Here is a 24,432-nt window from a genome sequence, read left to right as displayed (position 1 = left end):
TGATAGAAAAGAGCTAAAAGGGTTGTACATTGTAGAAAGTTTGGTGAAGAACAAAGCCTTACATTTGAATACTATGGTTTTATAATTATATGCCAGGGTAAGTGAGTGGTTCCAGACTTCAAATAGTGATTTACTGTAATTAGATATTGGGTGGGGGGGCACTTAAAATTCCAGTAGGGGATAAAAGGGAGAGGGGGTGGTTAAAAGTAAAAAGTTTCCATAACAGGCTACAGCCAATTGCAGGACCCAGATAAACACAAAGGTGGTGTTTATTTTCCCCCAACAGCAACCCAGTTTCCACTCTAAAATCCAGAAGACTAGCATGTTACAAAATGTATGTTACCACTTGAAATAGCTCCAGTATCTGATCTCCAGCAGTACTTAGGACTAAAACACACAGGCAGGCTAAATGGTTGCTTATAACTTTTTAGTGTGGAGGGAGGAAATTAATTGCATTCCAAGCTGGGGAAACATGTGTGCTTTTAATAATAATAATAATAATAATAATAATAATAATAATAATAATAATAATATTTATATCCCGCCCACCTGGCTGGGTTTCCCCAGCCACTCTGGGCGGCTTCCAACAGAATATTAAAATACAATAATCTATTAAACATTAAAAGCTTCCCTAAACAGGGCTGCCTTCAGATGTCTTCTAAAAGTCTGGTACTTGTTTTTCTCTTTGACATCTGGTGGGAGGGCGTGACATAACCCTCATAATGGAGTGATAGCAAAATGACAGCAATATTCTCAATATGGAGCATGGCTGGGATTCTTCACCATTGTTTCAAATGGCAATTGGATGGGCAAGTTATATGCCATCTGCTCAAAAAGTACTCTGGAATGTAAGTGATTACTGCAGTATTAGTAGTCAGATTTGACAAATAAAGGATGAAACTCTGGCCTCTTTTAGTCAACGTTGTATCTTTTTTTAGTATAGTCCTATTTTGAGGACTATTTTGAGTATCATTTTCAACTGACATTAAACAGGAAATCACTCATAACCAGTGTTCAAAACTCCTATTGTTTTAGGCGCATTTTGCAACAGGCAATTTCATTAGCGCGAGCAGTTTCTGAGTTCTGGGCTCAGTACTGCACCTAAGATTTCAGATTAAAACTGCAGAGTGAAAGGAAAGGGAGAACCTTTTTCTGCCTCTCCATTCCCAACCACTCTCTGAAGACTGGAGAAGAGACCCTCTTAAGAATATTAGGGGGGTAACTCTTCCAGGTTAGTGGAGTTTGTAACCTGAAGCATTTGTAACCTGAGGCGTTTGTAACTCGAGGTACCACTGTATTGGATAGTTACAGCACCTGCTGTGGCTGTAGAGACCGATATGGGAGAGATGGGTTTTGTTGCAGCTGTGGCATAAGAAGGCGTCAGGTTGTGTTGATGCAGGTGTAACATGGCATTTATTCTTTCTGCACTCCTCCCAGCGGTCATTCTTCCTCTTGTCACTGCTGTGGATACACAACCTGATTGTCTCAGGCACTGCAGTAGTCTGTAAGGGATTCCCACATGGTGGGGTTAATGTTGCCAGCCTTCATGTCACTTTTGCAGACATCTTTGTAACACAGAGTTGGTCTGCCAAAGAACCTGGTGCCTGAAGCCAGTTCCCCATAGAGCACATCCTTGGGGATTGTGCCATCTTCCATCCTGTGAACATGACAAAGCCAACGTAGACATAGCTGAGGCAGGAGTATGAACATGTTGGGAATAATAATAATAATAATAATAATAATAATAATAATAATAATAATAATAATAATAAATATATTATTTATACCCCACCCATCTGGCCGGGTTCCCCCAGCCACTATGGGCGGCTTCCAACAAAACATTAAAATACAGAAATCCATCAAACATTAAAAGCTTCCCTAAACAGGGCTACCTTGAGATGCCTTCTAAAGGTCTGGTAATTGTTGTTCTCTTTGACCTCTGGTGGGAGGGCATTCCATAGGGTGGGTGCCACTACCGAGAAGGCCCTCTGCCTGGTTCCCTGTAACTTGGCTTCTCGTAGCGAGGGAACCGCCAGAAGACCCTCGGCGCTGGACCTCAGTGTCCGGGCAGAACGATGGGGGTGGAGACGCTCCTTCAGGTATACTGGACCGAGGCCGTTTACGGCTTTAAAGGTCAACACCAACACTTTGAATTGTGCTCGGAAACATACTGGGAGCCAATGTAGGTCTTTCAGGACCGGTGTTATGTGGTCTCGGCGGCCGCTCCCAGTCACCAGTCTAGCTGCTGCATTCTGGGTTAGTTGTAGTTTCTGGGTCACTTTCAAAGGCAGCCCCACGTAGAGCACATTGCAGTAGTCCAAGCCAGAGATAACTAGAGCATGCACCACTCTGGCGAGACAGTCCGCGGGCAGGTAGGGACTCAGCCTGCGTACCAGATGGAGCTGATAAACAGCTGCCCTGGACACAGAATTGACCTGTGCCTCCATGGACAGCTGTGAGTCCAAAATGACTCCCAGGCTGCGCACTTGGTCCTTCAGGGGCACAGTTACCCCATTCAGGACCAGGGAGTCCTCCACACCCGCCCGCCTCCTATCCCCCACAAACAGTACTTCTGTCTTGTCAGGATTCAATCTCAATCTGTTAGCTGCCATCCATCCTCCAACCGCCTCCAGACACACAGGACCTTCACCACCTTCACTGGTTCTGATTTGAAAGAGAGGTAGAGCTGGGTATCATCCGTATACTGATGAACACCCAGCCCAAACCCCCTGATGATCTCTCCCAGCGGCTGCATATAGATGTTAAAAAGCATGGGGGAGAGGACAGAACCCTGAGGCACCCCACAAGTGAGAGCCCAGGGGTCCGAACACTCATCCCCCACCACCACTTTCTGAACACGGCCCAGGAGGAAGGAGTGGAACCACTGTATGACAGTGCCCCTAGCTCCCAAGCCCTCTAGACGGTCCAGAAGGATGTTATGGTCGATGGTGTCAAAAGCCGCTGAGAGATCCAGCAGAACTAGGAAACAGCTCTCACCTTTGTCTCTAGCCTGCCGGAGATCATCAACCAGTGAGACCAAGGCAGTTTCAGTCCCATGATGAGGCCTGAATCCCGACTGGAAGGGATCCAAATAGTCCGCTTCTTCCAGGCGTGCTGGAGTTGTTCAGCAACCACTTGCTCAATCACATTGCCCAGGAATGGAAGATTTGAAACTGGGTGATAGTTGGCCATATTGGCCGCATCTAAAGACATTTTTTTAAGAAGTGGTTTAATAACCGCCTCTTTCAGCGGGTCTGGGAAGGCTCCCTCACAGAGAGAAGCATTCACCAACCCGCGAAGCCCATCGCCCAGCCCTTCCCAGCTAGCTTTTATAAGCCAGGATGGGCAAGGGTCAAGGAGACAGGTGGTTGGTTTCACTCGTCCAAGCAGCCTGTACACATCCTCGGAGGTAACAGATTGGAATTGATCCCACACAACTTGACTAGACAGGACTCTAGCACTCCCCCGCCCCGGCCCTGCTCCCACGGTGGAGTCTACCTCTTCCCGAATCTGAGCGACTTTATCTGCAAAAAACTTTGCAAAATCCTTGCAGGAGATAATGTGGCCCGTACTGGGCCCGGATGGAGCAGGTGGTTCCGCTAAATTGCAAACCACCTGAAAGGGTCTCCTGCTGCTGTTTTCTGCAGATGCGATAGAAACGGTGAAGAAGGTCCTCTTCGCCATTGCCACTTGGTAGGCTCGAAGTTGAGCTCTACCCCGTGTCCAGTCTGATTCAGAATGAGTTTTTCGCCACTGGCGGTCTAGCCGTCTCAATGACTGTTTCATCGCCCTCAGCTCTGGGGAAAACCAGGGGGCTGTCCGGGCTCAATGCAATCGGAGAGGGCACTTCGGAGCCAGACAGTCAATAGCCCCGGTTAACTCTGCATTCCAGCGGGCCACCAGGGAATCAGCTGAAAGGCCATCAACATGGGATAAAACATCCCCTACCACTCTCTGGAAGCCAATTGGATTCATTAAGTACCGGGGGCGGACCACCCGAATCGGTCCCACCTCCCTGCAGAGGGGAAGGGTTGCGGAGAAGTCCAGTTGCACCAGAAAGTGATCTGACCATGGCACTTCTTTTGTTTCGCTTTTACTTAATGTCAGATCTCCAACATCCATAGAGGTAAACACCAGGTCCAAGGCATGTCCGCGGCTATGAGTTGGGCCTCAGGGACAGCTCCATGGAGGCCATGCTTTCCACGAAGTCCCGAGCGGCTCCTTGTAAGGTCGTGTTGGCATGGATGTTAAAATCCCCTAAGACAACCAAGCTAGGTGTCTCCAGGAGCACATCCGCCACGACCTGAAGCAGCTCGGGCAGGGAATCCTTGGTGCAGCGGGGAGGTCGGTACACCAAAAGGAATCCTGTACTGCCCCTATTGCCCAGCTTCCAGAACATGCACTCAGAAAACCCGGTCTTACCAATAGGACGCCTGGTGCAAACTAATGACTTCCTAAAAATCACTGCAACCCCCCTCCCCGCCCAGATGGCCTGGGTTGCTGTGCGTAAGAGAAACCTGGTGGACAAGCAGCGGCAAGGACAGGCCCATCTGCTTCATCCAACCAGGTCTCTGTCACACATGCCAGGTCAAATCCTCCATCCACAATCAGGTTGTGAATGGCAATGGTCTTATTCATCATTGACCTGTGCACACACACACCCCCTGTGGAATCTGCCCCAGCCATTTTGCTGGCTGGGACCCCCTCCCGGAATGTGGGCTTGGGAGAACACATCATTGTTTGAGATTCTGTCCTGCCATGTGATGCCCAAAATCTTTCTGAGGCTGCACACATGGAGGGCATTAAAGCATTGCTCCTGGCAGGACTAAGTTGCTCACGTCTCACTACAATGAAGCAGTGTGCTCAACATTCAAGCCTGGTAGACCTTCATCTTGGTATTGGTCATTAGCATCACATTCTCCCATGCCATTCTGGAGAAAACACAGCCCTGTTCCACACTGCTCTTTATAGGGAAGGCATCCAAGGATGAGCTGTCATAGTGCTACACATGTTTTTGTGCTACACATGTTTTTGTGAAAGGACAACCATCTTGTGGAGCTTAGGTGGGCATCCTATCATATTGAGTAATGAAGTGTCCTTTTCGGTTGACAATGTCAAAGACCTTTGTCAGGTCTTTGGAGGTGATGTGCAAGGGGCGACTCTGCTTTTGGCATTTCTCCTGCAGCTGACACAGTGTGAATATCATGTTGACCCCTGAGCTTTAAACCGGCATTGTAACTCAGGATAAACCCTGTCAGTGAGTAACTGTAATTTGTTGAGAACTACATGGGCGAAGACTTTGCCCACAATACTCAGGAGGGAGATTTTTCAGTAGTTGTTGCATTCATAGTGGTAACTTTGTTATTGTAGAGGGCCGGAATGTTGAAGTCGCACTTGTCTTGTGGCACGGATCCTGTTTCCCAGCACTGCAAGGGAAGGCCGTGGAGGTGCATCATGAGAGAGGAGTTGAAGCTGGCTTTCAGCACTTCAATTGAGATTGCGTCCTGTCCTGGGGCTTTATCACATGCCTGATAGTTAAGAGAGGGAGGGACATCCAGCTCTTCCAAAGACAGGAAGAGTCTTGATGCTGTCAACCGCTGTGTCAGCAATCATGTTTTTCTGCAAGTACCGTTCTTGATAGTGCTCATCTGCTTGCTGCAGTTTGTGATGATCTCTCCAGACAAGGTTTTCAGTGGTACAGTTTTCCTGACTATTGGTCCAAAGGCTTTCTTCATGCCTTCATACATTTTGCAAGTGAGTTGAATGCTCTGACACAGCTTTAGCCAGCAATCATTGGCATACCATCTGGCAATCCTCTGGGCATCACTCCTTGCCTTTCTCAGTGCAGACTTTAAACGGGAATAAAAAATTTCCTTTCAGTAGCACCTTAGAGACCAACTAAGTTTGTCATTGGTATGAGCTTTCGTGCGCATGCACACTTCTTCAGATACCATGCACATGAAAGCTCATACCAATGACAAACTTAATTGGTCTCTAAGGTGCTGCTGGAAGGAAAAATTTTATTTTGTTTCGACTACGGCAGACCAACACTGCTACCTACCTGTAATTTAAACAGGAAATCACTCATAACATGATGGGATAGTCATTACAATTTTCCGTGGTTGAAGGAAACACCTTAAAGTGACTTCCGATGCTAATAACACCTTGTAATTGAAGGAGTGTGAATAGCTGCAGTATAAAGAACAGATTAATGAAAGAACTTAGTCATGCATGACTATTTAGATGAGAATCCAACTAACTTTTCAGAAGCCATGTCAAGCAGCAGCTTTCCACAAAGAAAGCCAACTGGAACCTGTGTTTTGGTATAACATGCCAAAAGGGTGGGGTATAATTTTAATAATAACCAATAAATAATAAAATAAAATAATATGATGAATTAAGTTGCATAGTGTGGTGTTGTTTATTTCTGGTATTGTTCACAATTACTTGTGTTTAGTTATTAAGCAGAAATATCTGGCATAGCTTTCTATTGGCATAATAATCTTTGTGTTGTTGAGCTACACTCTCTTTAACTCAGTTGAGCCTTTGGAAGGACTGAAGTTGAAGAAAAAATCAACCTCAAAATTTTGAAAAGCTTCTCAGCTTATTTGGTTATCTACATTTATCTCAAGAGGAGAAGATTGAAGACCTCTAAGAAGCGAAGACTTCCTTATTTCGGGGTGGGGTGGGGTAGATTGTGTGCATGTGTATATTCTTTTCAGGAATTATTAGACTGATGATTCTGCTTTTGATGTAGAAGAAAACAGGAAATACTGAAATAACATTCTTAACAAGGAAGTAAAAAAAGGAGGGTTCTCCCCACAAACAATTTTACAAATGTTCTGTTTACTGTTTTATTTGGGCTGATTGTTCTGGATAGATCCTTATGACAAAGCATGTTTAGATGTTTTCACATCAGCCCCAAAGACAAAAGTGAGTGGGTGGGAATTGCAAATGTTAGCCAGCACATGGTACCTTATCTAGAAATGGTCACTTCTGACCTGGGCCATGTAAACAACTCTCCAGTATCTGAAAGAACCAGCAGAGGGCAGAATTAAGTTTTCTCCTGCTCCCTAATGAAATGAGAATATGTTTGTCCCTTAGTATGCTTTGGTCAAAATGCTCATAACAGGAAAATATTCTCAAAAGCTTCTGGTGTGTTTTATTTAAATATTTCTTATTATTCCTCTTCAAAAAGTGATTCCTGGGTGGTATACAGTTGAATTGAAAAATATGCATAAATTGCATATACAGTACAACACATCATAGAAAAAAGAGCAAGTAACAGCATTTGAAAATCCTGTGTATCTGAAGAAGTGTGCATTGGTATGAAACCTCATACCAATGACAAACCTAGTTGGTCTCTAAGGTTCTACTGGAAGGATTTTTTTTATTTTTTTTCGACTACAGCAGACCAACACGGCTACCTACCTGTAACTGAAAATCCTGAGTTAACTTTGCTTTTTAAAAAGTTTTAACCTGGAACCTAAAAAATAGTATTGGATGCCTCCTTAGGGTTTCACCATGTCCTGCTACTAATTTTAAACCCCTTTTAAAAAAGAAAATCACATTTTTAAAATAATTGTTACATGCTTCCAGTGTTAGTGAAAAATTCCTACAGATGTCTGAATAGAATTCACTTTAGGTAAAGATGGTGAAAGATGTGGGAGTGTGAATTGCAGCAAACATGTACCTAAATGTACCTTCACAGCTCTGTGTGTTCTAGAGAGGTTCCTGTCTGTGTGTCACATTTAGCAAGTTCTCTTATTTCTTGGAGATTTATATATCCACTGTTTTCTCTGGGTGTGATGTAGTGATCTACCTCCATACATACTTGTAGTGATCAAATGAGGCATAATTGGGGGGGGTAGGTGGGTGAGCTGCCCAAGTTGCTGTTTTAAGCATTCACACAGTAGATCAGTAGATCAGCAATAGTTTGCTCTGTCTCCTAAATCAGGGTGGTCCAACACATGGCCCAAGGGCCGCATGCAGCCTTCAAGGCCTTTTGAGGCAGCCTTCAAGGCCTTTTGAGGTGGCCTTCAGCGACATTTGATGTTCCACAGCAGCCCTTGCACCGCCTTCCCAAAGCTGGGTAAGAATGCCATTGGGCTTTGGGAAGGAGTCACAAGGCTCTGACAGGGTTCTAGAGTCCACCTTCCTCCTTCCCAAAGCCTAGTTAATGTTTTCCCAGCTTTGGGAAGGAGGTAGCAGGGTACTAGGACCCTACCAGAGTCTTGCGCCTCCTTGCCAAAGCCCAGTGCCAACATCAAATTTTGGCTTCACTATCCCCTCCACCATGCAGCAAGGCAGTGTGCAGCCCATGGGTTAACGTTGAAGGACTCCTGCACGCCACTTAGTAAGAAAGTTGGCCCACCTTGTCCTAAAGGGATTTCCTGGTGTAAATCATCATAACACTATAAATCACTAGGAAGTTCCCATTTCAAATCTCTCTGTAGACATCAGGTCAATAGGCAAACTTAGGCAAACTGCTCACTCAGCCTCCACTGCTGATAAGCAATATGAATACATATTTGTGTATGTATTATAGTTCTTTTAAAGAGTGTATTGTTTTATATTTTATTGAAGGCTTTGTAAAGTCTGGATTGAGCTTTTTAAAAATTTCCTTGTCCATCACAGCTATCATGCTGCCTTGAATTATTTTTGTTTGCATGCTTGAGTCATGGAAATTTATCTAATGTTTGGCTACATTTATATAATGGATCATATTTTAAAACATGTCAACAGTTTATGACCAGACAAGAGGCCCATGCTGAGAAAAATCTGGACTTAATTATATAAAGCTAACTGAGTCTCAACAGGTGTGTCTAACAATCTACTTCTAACAAAATTTTGGGCCCCTGTGGGACTGCTTTCTCTGCCTCTGAGAACATAATTTTTTTGGTTCTACTGACCTTTCAGAACTCAAGTTCGTCAGTGAGGAGCTTCTTGTAAAATATGTCAGTTTATTACACTTGAATCTATCAACCTTTTCTTTAATACTCGTTTGAAGAAAACGTTTGTTCTAGTATAAGAAGTTAGGATAAACTAGTATTTTCTAAACTAATAAATTAGTAATCTACTACTGTAAATCCTAATATACAATTTCAGTATATTTTGTCTCAAGTTCACTGCAAAAAAAAAATTGTGTACTGGTGCTTTTATTTTACAAAGCTGATTAGCAATCCCCATTTAAGTAGTACAATACAATGAACGGTAAGGCTGTATCTGAATCAACCCTAACTCTCATTTGAAGGGAGGGACTGGAGAAGTAGGCACACTAGTAATTTTGGACAAAACTTCCTTTCATTTGGTATCACCAATGGATTATTGAAATAAATCATTTTTGTAAAGAAACAAAACAAAGCTAAGGGTCCTGATTACCAATGGGAGAGCCATTGACCAGCCCAAGTGGGCAGATTCACACTGAGGTCCAGCTCCGAGGGCCTTCTGGCTGTTCACTCACTGCAAGAAACGAAGTTATAGGGAAGCAGGCAAAGGGCCTTCTCTGTTGTGGTGCCTGCCCTGTGGAACACCCTCCCATCAGATGTCAAGGAAATAAACAACTATCTGACTTTTAGAAGACATCTGAAGGCAGCTTTCTGTAGGGAAGTTTTTAATGTCTGATGTTTTAATGTATTTTTAATAAATAAATAGATACCCCATGCTTCCTGGTTCAGAACTATTTTGTTGGACGCCACCCAGAGTATCTGAGAAGAGTGATGGGTTGCTTTTGAAAGAAAAATAGTCAAAGGGTGTAGTCCACCTGAAAGTTCTCCTGCACACAACCCATTCATTTCAATGGTACTTGCAGAAGTTATCTTCAAAAATTCCACTGTGTGCTCCTAAAGTAGCTCTTTGATTGTGCTTAAGTAGTATCTCATTTTTAAAATAACCAGAAAAATAAGAAATCTTTACTTATATTTGTTACCAGATTTGTTTCCCTTTTTCTGATATCCAATTAATATGGGGCAGCAGGAAATTAAATTACCAAACTGAGTGCATGTTTAACTGTTGGAGATGATGAGTAATTTATTGTCTGCAACCTTGTTCTCCTGCCATCATGTCTGCATACAGCAAAGCTGTCACAATATTTATGCAGGGTTTTTGGTTCAAACACTCTCTTTGGGGTTGCAGCATACAATATTGAATGGTATGAATAATAATAATAATAATAATAATAATAATAATAATAATAATAATAATAATAATAATAAAGCCTTAGGTCTCTGCATGAAAAATACCTGCTGCTTGCAGAGTCAGCTGGTGGTGTTTCTGTTGCTAATAGGAGGGGCCTAAGGCCAAAGTACAAGAGGGTATGTGTTTTGCAAAACACCATCAAGACTTGGATCTCAAAAAATCATTTACTTGGGTTAAGTCAGCAAGGCTAGTAATGCCAGGTTAAGGACAGTGTCATACATTCCATTTATTTTACCCTGTTCCCGATGCTATTTTCTAGAAAAAGAGATGTTGAAGCTCACCATCCGGGATAACCTGGGCTTATATTTTGTCCGGAAACTCACTTTTGGGAATATGGCAACCCTATGTGCCACAGTTGCCCGGATATGATTAGTAGTAGGAACACTGGAGCCACTAAGACCATTAGAGAGTGCATTAAATCTTGAGCTAGGTAATCTTACCTTTGGTATAAAAAGTATATATATTGAAAAGGAAATTCGTTTTACCATTTGCACCGTGAATTTCTGTTTGAAGATCTGCAGACCCACTGTTGAACAACTCCTTGACCCCTAAACTTGAGAGAGGAGCAACAGCCTTCTAGTGCTGTCAGGATTTGCTACAGAACTAGCAATTCATGTGCAGCATGTTCTTTACCAGAGATCAGCTGGGGTGGGGGAAGGGACTGAAGGCTTTATTGCACAAGGGTGTAATTAATGGCCTGTTGGTGAGGAACAAACTGTACGTCTCCCTAGTACACCTTCTTTCCCAGGGAACTGATGACTTTATTTGCAGATCATCTTGCGACCTTCCTTAGGATATAAATATGCTGCAGGCCATATTAGAAATGAGCAGAAGAGAAGCAAATAGGAACAGATTAAGAGCAGGTGCTAGTTCTCTATGTCCATTAAGAAAAATACTTCCACAGGGTTGGGACTTTTAAGCAAAACTATATTGGAAACTTAACTTGTTAGGAGACAATTTTGCATGATTAAAAAAAACCCAGGTCTTACCGCCATGCAACTCAGAGCTCGTCCTAGTCCTACTCTCCAAATACTCTTCCTCCTTGAAGGATTCTGTGGCTGTTAGGGAGAAGACACAATCTTGCTACATTTGCTCTCCTGTCATAAAAGAGGAATTCCGGGTGAAGATGGTGATGCGTAATGTTGCTTGTCCTTGAGCTCCGGGATCTGTTTTAATTTGTTTTTATTTTGAATAGTTTTAATGTCAGTTGCAACATACTGGCAAGCTGGATTTGTTGTTTTGGTTTGATTATTTACTTGTGTTTTATCTTGTATTTTATTCTGTGAACTGCCCTGGGATCTCTTGATGAAGGGCTGTAGTGTATATAAATTTAATATATAATAATATATGCTTACTTTTACATTTAGTTTAAGTGGTCTGGTTTCTTTAGCACACAGAGTGGCCTCTATGCACTGGCTGGGGGGGAAAACTATTGAAACATACCGTAATTGCTATAAATAGTAGTAGTGATTTGGAGGTTTAATTTGAAATCAAGCTGGATTTGAATTTGTTGGTGTCTCTGGTAACCTCCCTCTTACCTCATGGTTGTTGGCTCATATTAGGGATGTATGATCTGTATTGCTTTATTGGTACTTTTGCTGCAGGTTTGTCATTGCCTTTGACTAGAACAATAAACGTATATTGAAACTGAAATGTAGTAGAAGAGGTTCCGAGGATGTCTGAAAAGTGACTACATGTTGTTTTGTTAGACATTTCAAAATTAACTTACTTTATTAGGACTTTCATTTTAAAAAAATTACAGTACAATAATCTGGTATTTCCCCCACTTCAGTCTGATCCATGAGTTTCTCTAATCATAAACATTCTCAAATAAAATATAACAGCTGTAAAACTGAATAAATATTGAAGCTGGCCATCCTGCGGTGAGCACTTCCTCCAGCACATAAAAGTACGTAACAGGTGTTAAATATCTGAGTACAAAGCTCATATTTCTCTGCCTGAATCCTTCCTGCAAAATAGCAGTTTAATCTGCAAATTTAATTCCAACTTCTTAATGGTTCTCATTTCCAGCAAAATAAAATTTTGTGTAAGTGAATTTTCTTAGCAATTCATTAAACTTCAGGATATGTAGTAATCACGTTAGTTTAATTGACATTTGAACTATGCACAACGCAAGAAGCTCTGAAACTATTAAGCATACTTGATGTGAATTTTCTGTGTCTCTGAACAGTTCTTTACTGAACTTGAAAATGTCGCAAAAGGGAAATTAATCAGCATCTGGCTAAATCTAGAAACTGACCTTCAGTTTGAGTGTTCACACTTAACATAATCAGGGACACTTAACAAATGGCCATTGCGTGTGTGCATCAGACTCCTCTTCCCCTTCATACAAACAGCTCCATCACATCTACTTAAAAGGTAAAGGGACCCCTGACCATTAGGTCCAGTCGTGACTGACTCTGGGGTTGCGGCGCTCATCTCGTGTTATTGGCTGAGGGAGCTGGCATACAGCTTCCAGGTCATGTGGCCAGCATGACAAAGCCGCTTCTGGCGAACCAGAGCAGCACACGGAAACGCCATTTACCTTCCTGCTGTTGCGGTACCTATTTATCTACTTGCACTTTGACATGCTTTTGAACTGTTAGGTTGGCAGGAGCAGGGACCGAACAACGGGAGCTCACCCCATCGCGGGGATTTGAACCGCCGACCTTCTGATCAGCAAGCCCTAGGCTCTGTGGTTTAACCCACAGTGCCACCCGCGTCCCTATCATAGCCATCAACTCCCAGATTGAAAAATAAGGGATCAGCAGCGACTGTCCAGACATGCGTAGAAGCGACATCCGGTGCCGGCACTGCCCGATTTCCAGTGCCCAGACATGGGCAGAGCGGCACCGGAATTTGGTTCTGAGCTTGTCTGTCACGGTCCGGTCGGCGGGCGTCAGGACCAGAGGCAAGATGGTGGTGAAGAAGCAGGAACAGGTGCAGGGCTGAGGGTCCAGCAGCAGGCAGTCGCAGGGTCAAGGAGCAAGGCAGAGGCGAAGGTCTGGGAGTCAAGGAGCAAGGTGTTGACAAGGCAAAGGTCCAAGGAGCAAGGAGCAAGGCAAAGGCTCAAGGAACAAGAAGCAAGGCAAAGGTCCAAGGGTCGAGGGTCAAATACGTCGGCAAGGCAAGGGTCCACTGAGCAAGAATCAAGGCGTCGGCAAGGCAAGGGTCCACGGAGCAAGAATCAAGGCGTCGGCAAGGCAAGGGTCCACGGAGCAAGAATCAAGGCATCGGCAAGGCAAGGGTCCACGGAGCAAGGATCAAGACGTCGGCAAGGCAAGGGTCCACGGAGCAAGGATCAAGACGTCGGCAAGGGTCCATGGAGCAAAGATCAAGACGTCGGCAAGGCAAGGGTCCACAGAGCAAGGATCAAGACGTCGGCAAGGCAAGAGTTCCAGGAGCAAGAGGCCAGAGGCAACCAGGCAGGGATGGCGTTGCTGTGGCAAAGAGCTGAAGGGAAATGCTGGACTTTTATCCCTCCCAGCTCCTGCCACCAGGTGCAGTGAGATCTCAAGTGGCCTCACCTGGGTGGCTACTCCTTGCCTCTCCAGCACAAGCTGAAGTCTTCACCTGTGTGGCCACGCCTTGCTTCCCCAGCACAAGCTGAGGCAGGCCCCAGTCCTGCAAGGCACTACAGGCACCAGAGCCTGACTCCTGCCCATACTCCTGACAGTGTCCAGACATGCACAGAAGGAGCCTCCCTGGCCGGTAGGAGCTGCTTTCTAAATCTGGGGGATTTATGGGATTTTTTTGGTACGCAGGCTGAGACCCTACCTGCCCACGGACTGTCTCACCAGAGTGGTGCATGCTCTGGTTATCTCCTGCTTGGACTACTGCAATGCACTCTACGTGGGGTTACCTTTGAAGGTGACCCGGAAACTGCAATTAATCCAGAATGCGGCAGCTAGACTAGTGACTGGGAGTAGCCGCCGGGACCACATAACACTGGTCCTAAGAGATCTACACTGGCTTCCAGTACGTTTCCGAGCACAATTCAAAGTGTTGGTACTGACCTTTAAAACCCTAAATGGCCTTGGTCCTGTATACCTGAAGGAGTGTCTCCACCCCCATCATTCAGCCGGGACACTGAGATCCAGCACCGAGGGCCTTCTGGCAGTTCCCTCATTGCGAGAAGTGAGGTTACAGGGAACCAGACAGAGGGCACCCGCCCTGTGGAACACCCTCCCAGCAGATGTCAAGGCAATAAGCAACATTCTACTTTTAGAAGACAACTGAAGGCGGCCCTATTTAGGGAAGTTTTTAATGTTTGATGCTGTACTGTTTTTAATATTTGGTTGGAAGCCGCCCAGAGTGGCTGGGGAAACCCAGCCAGATGGGCAGGGTATAAATAATAAATTGTTATTATATATTATTATTTTTTCAATTCAGGATAACAGCGGGAAACAGGTTTAAATATGGGGGTTTCCCGCAAGAAACGGGAGACTTGACAGCTATGGTCCCTATCTACTTGTCCGTATGCAAATTTCCTTTTTATATGGAGGTGATACTGCAGTCTTGACACTAGTTTAGCTCATCTGTTATTAGTGAGAACTAGGGCAGAATCTCACTGTCCTGTGCTATAGCATAACCACATGAAATACTGAACTTTGATTACTGGAGGGATAGCTCAGTTGGTAGAGCATGAGACTCTTAATCTCAGGGTTGTGGGTTTGAGCCCCACATTGGGTTAAAGATTCCTGCATTGCAGGGGGTTTGAGTAGATTATCCTTAGGGTTCCTTCCAACTCTACGAGTCTATGATTACAGTTACTCAGAATGCTCTCTCTCTCTCTCTCTCTCTCTCTCTCTCTCTCTCTCTCTCTCTCTCTTTCTTTATTTCTTTCCAGAGGAGGGTCAAACCACACTTCATGTGGGAATACTATAGCTATGATTAACAGCTTTTTAAATTACAAATAGTAGCTGGAAAGAGGCAGCTCTTATCCAAACTGGTGTGTCCCACATCAAGTGCCCTTGGCTGATTTTTGTAATAGAAAAAGATACTGGGAGTCCCAGTTATAGAACACCCACATCACATGTGCTTTGACCCTAACTTGGGCTAGAATCCAAGGGGCTGGTTTAGATTGCCCAGTGGGATTTTTAGAAAAGCTTTAAAAAATATATACTGTAGTCTTTAAAGAACAGGCACCACTCTAACATATGGGGTCTATGTGTGAGTGTGTGCTTGTGTGAGGAAGAGAGAAAGAGCTGTCCATTTAATACAAATGTTGGTCAAGTATTTTAAAAAGTAATTTGTCCAGATTATAGAGAGCTCATTAAGAAAATATACATATTAGCCCCACTGCCAAGATAAAAAAAAACAATGCATCTCTCTTTCTGGATCCTTGCCCAAGTGTTCCTTTGCAGATACTGGTTCCAGCTGCATTTTCTCTGCCTTGACACTGGAGCTTACATATTTCTCTGAGCTGCTCCAGTCGTCGACCCTTTCCTCATGCCGACTTTCTGCAGGAAGTGTTTTTGTGGCACACAGGCTCCATGTGTGGAGTGGTGTAAAACACTTTAAAACCATGTTGGCAAATCAAATGGGTAAAATAAAAATTTATCTGAAAAAATATTTGTTGACTTAGTGTGATTTACTAACATTTTCCTTGTTGAACAGTTTTATACTACATCTTGTAAAGAATTAATAGCTCTGACTAACTCCTGGGAAACATGAAAGCTCCTCGTTTATGGCCCAACCCTGTGAAATACACTAGTGCATCCTTCTTCCAGTAAAGCATTTAAGCTTGTCAACCAAAGATAAAATTAAAATTTAAAACAGCTGAACATGATTATTAATCATTCAGCTCCAGGGAGTCATTAAAATTTCCCAACCTCTGAGTACAAATAATAGATTACATCTATAAATACATGAAGAATTTTCATACAATTATTACTTCTTCCATTTTTCATTAAAGGGGTGGTTCCAGAAAAGGTGTAGTTAGTTTTAGAAATGTAGATATCTTAGTACAAAGTGTTCTTTTTCTTCTGAGTTCATCTGCCACTGCCACAGGAACAAAGATAGAGAAGGGGGGGGGGAAGATTTCTCTTTTCAGTTTGGGATTATTTTGTGTTTAAATTCTTCAATAAGCTTTGAGGCTGCTTGAAAATTTCTTATGAATGTCTGCTGCATTACTTGCTTTGTACCTTGACATTTTGGAATTTGAGAAGTGAAGGAGCCTAGGCCAGGGAGCACACATACCATCACCTCCTGAAAGAACCATCAGGGATCTGAAAGAGACGTTGAGGCAGTTCCTCTTCCACCTTCCCTGGAGCTGCAACTCAGTTTTAACTTGAGTGGTGTTTTTAATGATACAGCAGAAACACTTCAGAAAGTTATCTTAATAATTCTGCTGTAATGTCATACTGATGGTGAGATGCTCATATTATAATGCTACATTAGAGCTTGCAATGACATCAGACAGCTTCAGATTATTATCTTTGCTAGAGATTGCGTGTAGACAAGTCTGAAGAAGTGTGCATGCACATGAAAGCTCATACCAATAACAAACTTAGTTGGTCTCTAAGGTGCTACTGGACGGAATTTTTTTATTTTGTTTCCACTACGACGGACCAACACGGCTACCTACCTGTAACTTGCCTAGGGATGCCTGTCATGGGACAGACTACAGTCATGGGCTACTTCACATGTTACAACAAGCCTCTTACCCAGGGGGGGGGGCATTTTCATGTGTGACACCATTGCATAGGGTGAGCTATGTGTAGATTGCACATTAACACCTTCATAGAAGAACCTTTTGTGTGAGGATTTTGTGATGTGAAAGGTATTCCCTGTGCCTTTTTCTGTCATCATCATTATCCAGCTGCATATTATATCCTACATTCTTCTTAGACCCTGCAAATTATTGTACAATGACAAAAGCAAAAACTTAACTTGCTTGTTTAAAAAGTCATCTTTTGAGATTTCAAAGGGAAAATGGTGAAGCCGAATGAGGGGACACTACAGCCCTTGGGAGCTTAGAAGCTGTTCAGATACATAATATGTGACATGAGCAAATAGTTTGTTTTGGGCGTTTTAATGAGAGCACTTTCCCCTCCCATATTCTTCCACGTTGTTTTTCCTCTTAAAACTCAAATGAGGCCAGGAAGAAGGGGGGAGGGTGGAATCCTCTCCAAATGAAAAATAAATAAAAAATGAAACCAACCAGAAAACCCTCTAATCCGTTGGAAACATCCAAAATAAGCTGTCAGGCTTAGCCAAGCTCAGATCTGCTCCCCACCAAGAATATTTTTAATGCATGTATCAGACAGTTTGTGACATTGTGGTATTGCGGGGGAAGAAGAAAATGAGACAGTATTATGCCTCTCTTTTTTACATTCCCCTGAGGCTGGTAACATATCCATTGCCTGGTGGTTATTTTAAAAAAATGTGTATAAATGAGAGGGATTAGCCACCCTGTTTGTAAATGATCCCGCATGCTTGAGCGATACTCGTGCCAGCAGTTGGGGCCCACTTTCCCCTCCACAGCTACCCCCCAAGATGTTCGTTGTGGGAGGGAAATGAAAATAAGTTGCTTTTCCTCTTTCATGTTGCAGTGTTGCCTAATCAGTGCTGACCTCAACCCTGAAGCTGACCAGAATTAGGTGTAAGATAACATGGACATCTGGACAGAACTATTAGCACATCTGCATTGTCTCATAGTCAGCACAGAATAAAAATAATAAGAAGTCTGATAAATATTTTAATGCTATGCAGATAATGGCTTTACTAACTCTGCACAGCCTGTATGTAGTGGGGACACAAATTACACAGGACTGGTCCATGCAATGAGATTGGGGCACACCTCTCGTATAGCAGCCTTATCAGTCCTTTGCATGTCCCGGTTTGGACAAGATGCTCAATGCATAGGTGTCTGATGGAGCAGCTGGCTTCTCCCAACCACACATGTAGGTTTTACACAGTGTTTGAACAATAATGCCATGCACATGGACAGCCTATAAGCTAAATCACTTCCAGTTGAAGGAGGTGGGTGATAGGAGTCATACTGACATGGTAATATAATCATTTCCCTGCTTAATTTCCTTGGTTTACTGCATCCGGGTCTTTCTCTTAAGATTGGACCTAGTAGCTACTGCTGTAGTTACTAATCACATAAGGTAGAAGGTTTATATTCAGCATTCATCCTTTTTATGGCCTTTATGCCCTTCTTTTTGCAGTATCCCCATTCCCACCTTACCAGGAGCTATATTTGCAGGGGGCAGGAGGGTCAGAAGGAAGCAGAAAGCCTCCAGAATCTATTTGCAGCGTGAGGCACTTTGCTTAGACATGTCCATAGTTGGCTGGATGTCAAGATTTGTATTGTATTGTATCATTTGTATGTATTTCCATGGATCTGTTGCCTTCTTGGCTGAAAGGTGACATAACTTAACAAGATTGGATACTCACCTTTTTTCTGTTCTGAACAGGGTAGGCGCAAATCTTTTCACTCTGTGAGCAAGTGCAGAGATGGCTGGTGTAGGTGCCTCTTTTCGCTGATGGAGGGGCACACCTGCACCACCTTGTAGTTCTGTCTCTTTTAGATGTCACAGCCATTTTGTGTTATGCCACAGTCCCACAACAGCCATTTTGTGACTGGCGCTGATGGCCCCTTTTCAAAATTTCAAATGTGCCCATGGACCCAATAGGGTTCCTGACCCCTGTTAATCTTTGCTTTGAATTCCAAGCTCTGTATTGAAATGAAGTGCAATGTTTGACATTTTCAAGACTGCTCTGCTTGATAAATTATTTTGGACACACCTGGGGGCTTACATGTGTCCAATAAATTGTGGCTTTGGCAACATGATTGTTTCAATAGTAGAGCTGTTGTTGGAGCTGTTGTTGGAGAGAGAGAGTTTGTTGTGTATGGCACTTTACAGGTAAGTTACAAGCTTACAGTATAACATTCTACACAAGGCAAAAAACAGGTGGAAGCTGGGGAAGTATATGGATTTATTTCAGCTACACATACTTCGGCTTAATTAGGATATAGTGTCTAAGGGGCTATGCCAAAGACTTCTCAAACTTGGATTCAGTTAGTGTTCTGAAGCTATTTCTTTGTGCTTTCTTATATATTTGCTTCCTCATTGTTCCCATTGTTATTTAAGATAGATACATTGATTTTATTGTGTAAATGCTGTGGCTGAAAATGCAGCCCAATCAACCCATTTTCTGATCATTTTAGGGACTTTTGAGTCTAGAAAAGGAAGCGGATATTTTTATATTTAGTTCTCACGAAGCCCTCCTGGCCAAATTTTGTGATTATACTGAGTTCACTGAGCAATTTATTCACTAGGGTAGAACAAATTTAATTTGTGGTCTGTTTCAGTGTATCAGACTTGACAGCGTTTGAACTATATTAGCACTCTTGCAGAATTCCCTTTCCAATTTTTTTTTAGTTTAATATTACTATGTCAAGTGAAGAATCATATACTAGATCTGCCTTGCACCCATATCTCTACAAAATAGTGGTTGAGGCTGTAGGAACATTCAATTTTAAAATTTCACATCTTTAAGTTTTACATTTCACCATCCTCTCTCACACACTGATAATACAGACAAAAAAATCTATACAGTCATACCTCATGATATGTCCGCTGCGGGTTGCATCTTTTTAGGTTACAGATGCTCCGAACCCGAAAGTCCCAGAACGGGTTACTTTTGGGTTGGGTGTGTGCAACCTGTGCGCATGCGCAGAAGCGCTAAATTGCGCTTTGCGCATGCACAGAAGTGCCACATTGCATCATGTGCGTGTGCAGATGCGGCCTTTTCATGTCGTGAAAGGGCCTCCGGAACGGATCCCGTTCGCAACAATAGGTACCACTGTACTAGAAGATCTTTTAATGAAAGTTCAACTTCAGTTCTTTTCTTCTTTCTATGAGCTTGTCCACTTCAATTTATTTCTCTTCTTTCAGCTGGTCTGAAAGTCCCAAAGAATGGAAGTTTCAGAAGACAAGGCAAACTTGGCTTCTTTTACACATGTATGAAAAAGACAAGGTATGTTCTGGTGCCCCCCCCCCTTTAAACAGTAGCAAAATTTGCATCTTTATATAGTCATGGGGCTGAGCAAAAATCTTGTTGCATGTTACATGATAAAACAAACTACCAGCACATAGTTAATCATTAATTTGTTAGATGATGCTGGAAAACATTCCTAACCCATGGTATGGCACCTCCTCCTGTGTAGATTGGGCAGAGTCACTGACAGCCTTTTACCTCCTCTCCAAGGGGAGGAGGCATCCAGGGTGAGCCTAAGGTCAAAGGAGGTTGGGTCTAAAAAATTCTCTTTAGAGCAGGGGTCCCCAAACTTACCTGGCTTTGGGCCGGTTCCTCCAGCGCCGATCATGCGGCGGGCCGGGGAACGTGCTCCCATACACGTGTGCACTCGCTTTTTCTGGCGCGGCACGGTGCTGGAAATGGCTTCTGCGCATGCGCAGACATTTCCAGTACACTTCCGGGTCAGTGCAGCACCAGAAATAGCTTGTGCTCGTGCGTATGGGAGCGTATTCCCCTGCCCTCCGGCCCGTGCGTGCGCACAAGCTAATTCTGGCACCATGCCAACCAGGAGATGGGCAACTGCACCGTGGTGTGCCGGTAAGAGCGGGGGTTGGCAGGGGCCGCACAATTGGCTCGCGCCGGCTGCATCCGGCCCCCGGGCCTTAGTTTGGGGACCCCTGCTTTAGAGGCTTGCCTTTTGTGAAGTGTCCCACCCTCGTTTTATCTGCAATCTACCCTTCATTCTGACACTTCATTTTGACCTTTTCCCAGTCTGTGTTGTCACGTTTCCACTCCCTTTTGTGTGTGTGGTTCTATGTTGTCTTTTCCCTAACACCTCCCTCTTTCCAGTTGGGGCATGGGGCGAGCTGCCTACTGGTTTCTTAGAAGGCACCACATGGGTATAGTTGGAAATTAAAAGCCTGGGATGTATGCTATGCCTTTATATCCTACTTCCAAGAATTTCATCAACAGGAGAAGAAGGAGGGGTTGGCTTATTATGAACTCTCCTAGCCCTCTGTATTCAGTTCCTTTGAAGACTGTTGGTCCAGTGTGGCAGCAGTGGTGTTTTTAAGGAAATCGCCATTGTGTACTTTGTATTTTTAACCCACCCTTCCTCCAAGGAACTTAAGCCATTGTTCCATTTTAAAAACAAGATGTGAGGCAGGGTATGCTGAGAGATTTGGACTGACCTCATTCATGCAGTACATTTTATGACTGTGTACTTGTATAAGGGTTTTTGTGTGTGTAGACAAGAGCAAATAAAAAATAAATTATCCAGCTAAGTATAGAGTGAACTTTTAATACCCCTTTAAATACTTAGGTCACATCAATATGACCACGTGGAAGGTTCTGAAAAATGTTTTCTTGGGGTGGTGGTTAATATTGAAAAATCTTAGAATCAGTCCTGTTGCCTGGACAGTCGCCATGAAAAGCCTTCAGTAAAAAAGAAATGCCCCCCCCCCAAAGTGGGAGGGATGGTTTAACTTAAACACCATTCTACTGGTGTCTCAACCCAAAGTCACTGAATAACTGATCCTTCACTTTCTCTTTCTTTTCATCGTGAAGGTCCCTGATGAATATTTTTCCATTTTGCTGCGGTACCTTGAAGGACTCCAAGGCAGTGCGCGAGACGTAACTGTGCAGAAAGCAGAAGCTGTCATGAAGGAATATGACAATTCTGAAAGAGAAGATTCAAGCCAACTGGAGAAATGTGAGCGGATCCGAAAAGTTCTACAGTTGTTATCATGAAAACATCATCCTATCAAGCCTTCCCACACCCATATATCTGCATTTTATTACAGGACCAGAGCTGAATATAGTTCCTAGCCTTTAAACAGTTCTGTGAAATTCAAACTCTCTTTCAAAAGCAGTATTTCCCCCCATCTTTGTCCTCTCTCTTTTAAAGCAAATTTCTTCCAGTATTGCAAAGGTGATGAAAAATACGTAATCCGTATTAAAACAGCAGCAACAACAAGACTTTGACTCCTACCGGTATTTTTCTGCTCTTCTTTTGGGAACTATTTCCTTTAGCTTTTTCCTACATATTATTAAGGGTTTTGCATCTGTTAGTGGCAATTCGCTCCATAATAATGGTTTTAAACCCAACTGAAATGATTAACTTCCATTGAAGCAGCTGAAATCTTTAATTGCTTGAGGCGTCTTTTGTCTGTTAACTGCTGGTTTCATTACTCAACTTGTAGACAAAGTTGAAGGTCTGGAAGTTGTTGGCTTATGTTGGTCTTCCTTCATTTTTTTTGAAAGTTTTATTTTAATCAGCAACCACAAAATAGTGCTGAAATGCACACAACTGTAAGAACAACAATTATGAGAAGTTTACAGTAAAATAGACAAAATATCATTACAATTGCAAAGTACATTTCAGCAAGGCTTACAAAGAACCATAAAGCACAAAAGTAATTGTACTGTATTTAAGAATGCTCTAAGCATTATTTTAAGCCGACAGCCGACAGGCTTCCAGATAAGGTACTGTTTTGAAGATCTTCCTCAGATGATAAATATCACCTCAAAAACATTTCAAGGCCCTGATTGCAGTTTTCAACTGGGAGGACTTCAGGAATTTTTTTCTCCAAGAAGTTACTCGATTCCCAGAGGATAATACCACTTCAAGGGTCCAAAATTCTGGCAGATTTTTATTTTAATTACCTACATGCTCATGTGAGATAACAAAATCCTGGACTCTTTCATGTGTTATGATCAATAAAAGGATACATTGTTGCCATTTTGGTGCATACCTGGCCTTCATACTGTCCTTGTGTGATTGTTTTCCTGATGAGTAAATCTTGCATTCAGTTGTTTTGTCTGGCAGTCCATCCTTGTCATAAGAGAGAAGACTTCTGCAAATAGTCATGCAGGAATAGTGAATTCAGAGAGCTGGAATGACAAACATCTCTATTTCTAAAATGTCACAGGTGTTAATTGAACTGTTGTCTAACTCCAGTTACCAGATTTTCAAAACATTTTACTGTTTTAAATTGTAGTATTTGTCTAGGTTTTTGACAACCCATCACCAGCTTGACTTGCTAGAGTTCTTGGAAAAAGCATAGAAGATATTAGGAATTCTGAAAGTTGCTAACATATTGCATTCCCTTTAAGACAACTTCATCCGAGAGCCAAATACTTAAGTGAACCAATATGTGCTATGCTAATACAGTAACTATAATGGAATTTAATATACTGGAACAAGCTAAGGTATGTATGAATCAGAGAAGAAGAGAGAGGCAGAAAGCAAAGCAGTGGGAGGCAGCAAAACCCATCACATACATTTTCTGGACTACCTGACTAACTTTTCTATTATTCTCTCTCATTTCCTCCCTTCTTCCGGTGTCTTATACAGTGGTACCTCTACTTACAAATAACTCTACTTACGAATGTTTCTACTTACGAACGGAGCTCCGTCCGCCATCTTGGATGCGGTTTAGATAGGATTTTTTCTACTTACGGATTTTTAGATAGGGTTGCTTCGACTTACGGATTTTTTTCTCCCAATTGCATTCCTATGGGATTCGACTTACACTTTTTTTCGACTTATGAATGTGTGTTCGGAACGCATTAAATTCGTAAGTAGAGGTACCACTGTATTCCTCAGTACAGTGGTGCTGTAGAGACTGGATCTGTTCCAGAGGTCTGGTCGGATCTTGAGGTTTCCTCAACCCGAGGACCATTTCTGTGCATGCGCGTGCTGCGAAAGCCAGTCAAATACTTCCGGGTTTGCAGCTTTCGCATCCTGAAGTTTAAGTAGCCAGAGGGTTACATAACCGGAGGTACTAATGTATATTGATTGCCAGTTCTTTGAAAGTTCATTTTCATAGTTCTGGTTCAGGTTCATCCTTTCACAAAAAGAACTGGTTCAAGTTCATCCAAACATTAGTTCATAAAAAGTTCATTCTTGGCAGAAAAAGAAAATCAGCATTCAGAATTCAGTTGCTGTGCTGAAGTATAGGATTCAAAAGCAAATCGGGGCCACACACAAGTAATCAAATGTCTGACAGCTTTCCTCATAATTGTAATTACATACTAGAAAAAGATTACCCTGCTTAGTCTACACAGCTGTTAAAGGCACAAGGCATCATCCACTTTGTTCCGGAACCTGTATTGCTCCCTGCAAGCTGCTCTTCTTAGAAGCCAGAGAATCCTTTCAGCAGGGAAGATGTTGAAAATACCTCACATAGCTTCAACTGTAACTTATTGTTTAGTCGTTTAGTCGTGTCCGACTCTTCGTGA

At 43.0% G+C, this 24,432-nt stretch overlaps 1 protein-coding gene across 4 annotated transcripts in view; it reads left to right on the top strand.

Annotated features, from left to right (window-relative positions):
- The window catches only part of C14H7orf50 (chromosome 14 C7orf50 homolog), a 140,769-nt gene extending 117,822 nt beyond the window's left edge, over positions 1–22,947 (top strand). For 3 of the 4 annotated variants that reach the window (XM_035131326.2, XM_060282463.1, XM_060282464.1), the window contains 2 exons: positions 20,109–20,190; positions 21,757–22,947. In XM_035131326.2, the coding sequence (XP_034987217.1) occupies positions 20,109–20,190; positions 21,757–21,939 (265 nt within the window). In that variant the 3' untranslated portion in view covers positions 21,940–22,947. Of the gene's footprint in view, positions 1–546; positions 11,061–20,108; positions 20,191–21,756 lie in introns of those variants that run through there. The other variant, XM_060282465.1, reaches the window with a different exon arrangement.
- Positions 22,948–24,432: the final 1,485 nt, after the last annotated feature.

Source organism: Zootoca vivipara, chromosome 14, assembly GCF_963506605.1.
Source record: "Zootoca vivipara chromosome 14, rZooViv1.1, whole genome shotgun sequence".
Taxonomy (NCBI): domain Eukaryota; kingdom Metazoa; phylum Chordata; class Lepidosauria; order Squamata; family Lacertidae; genus Zootoca; species Zootoca vivipara.
The sequence above is the reverse complement of the archived record's forward strand: the minus strand, read 5'-3'. Positions and strand labels throughout refer to the sequence as shown.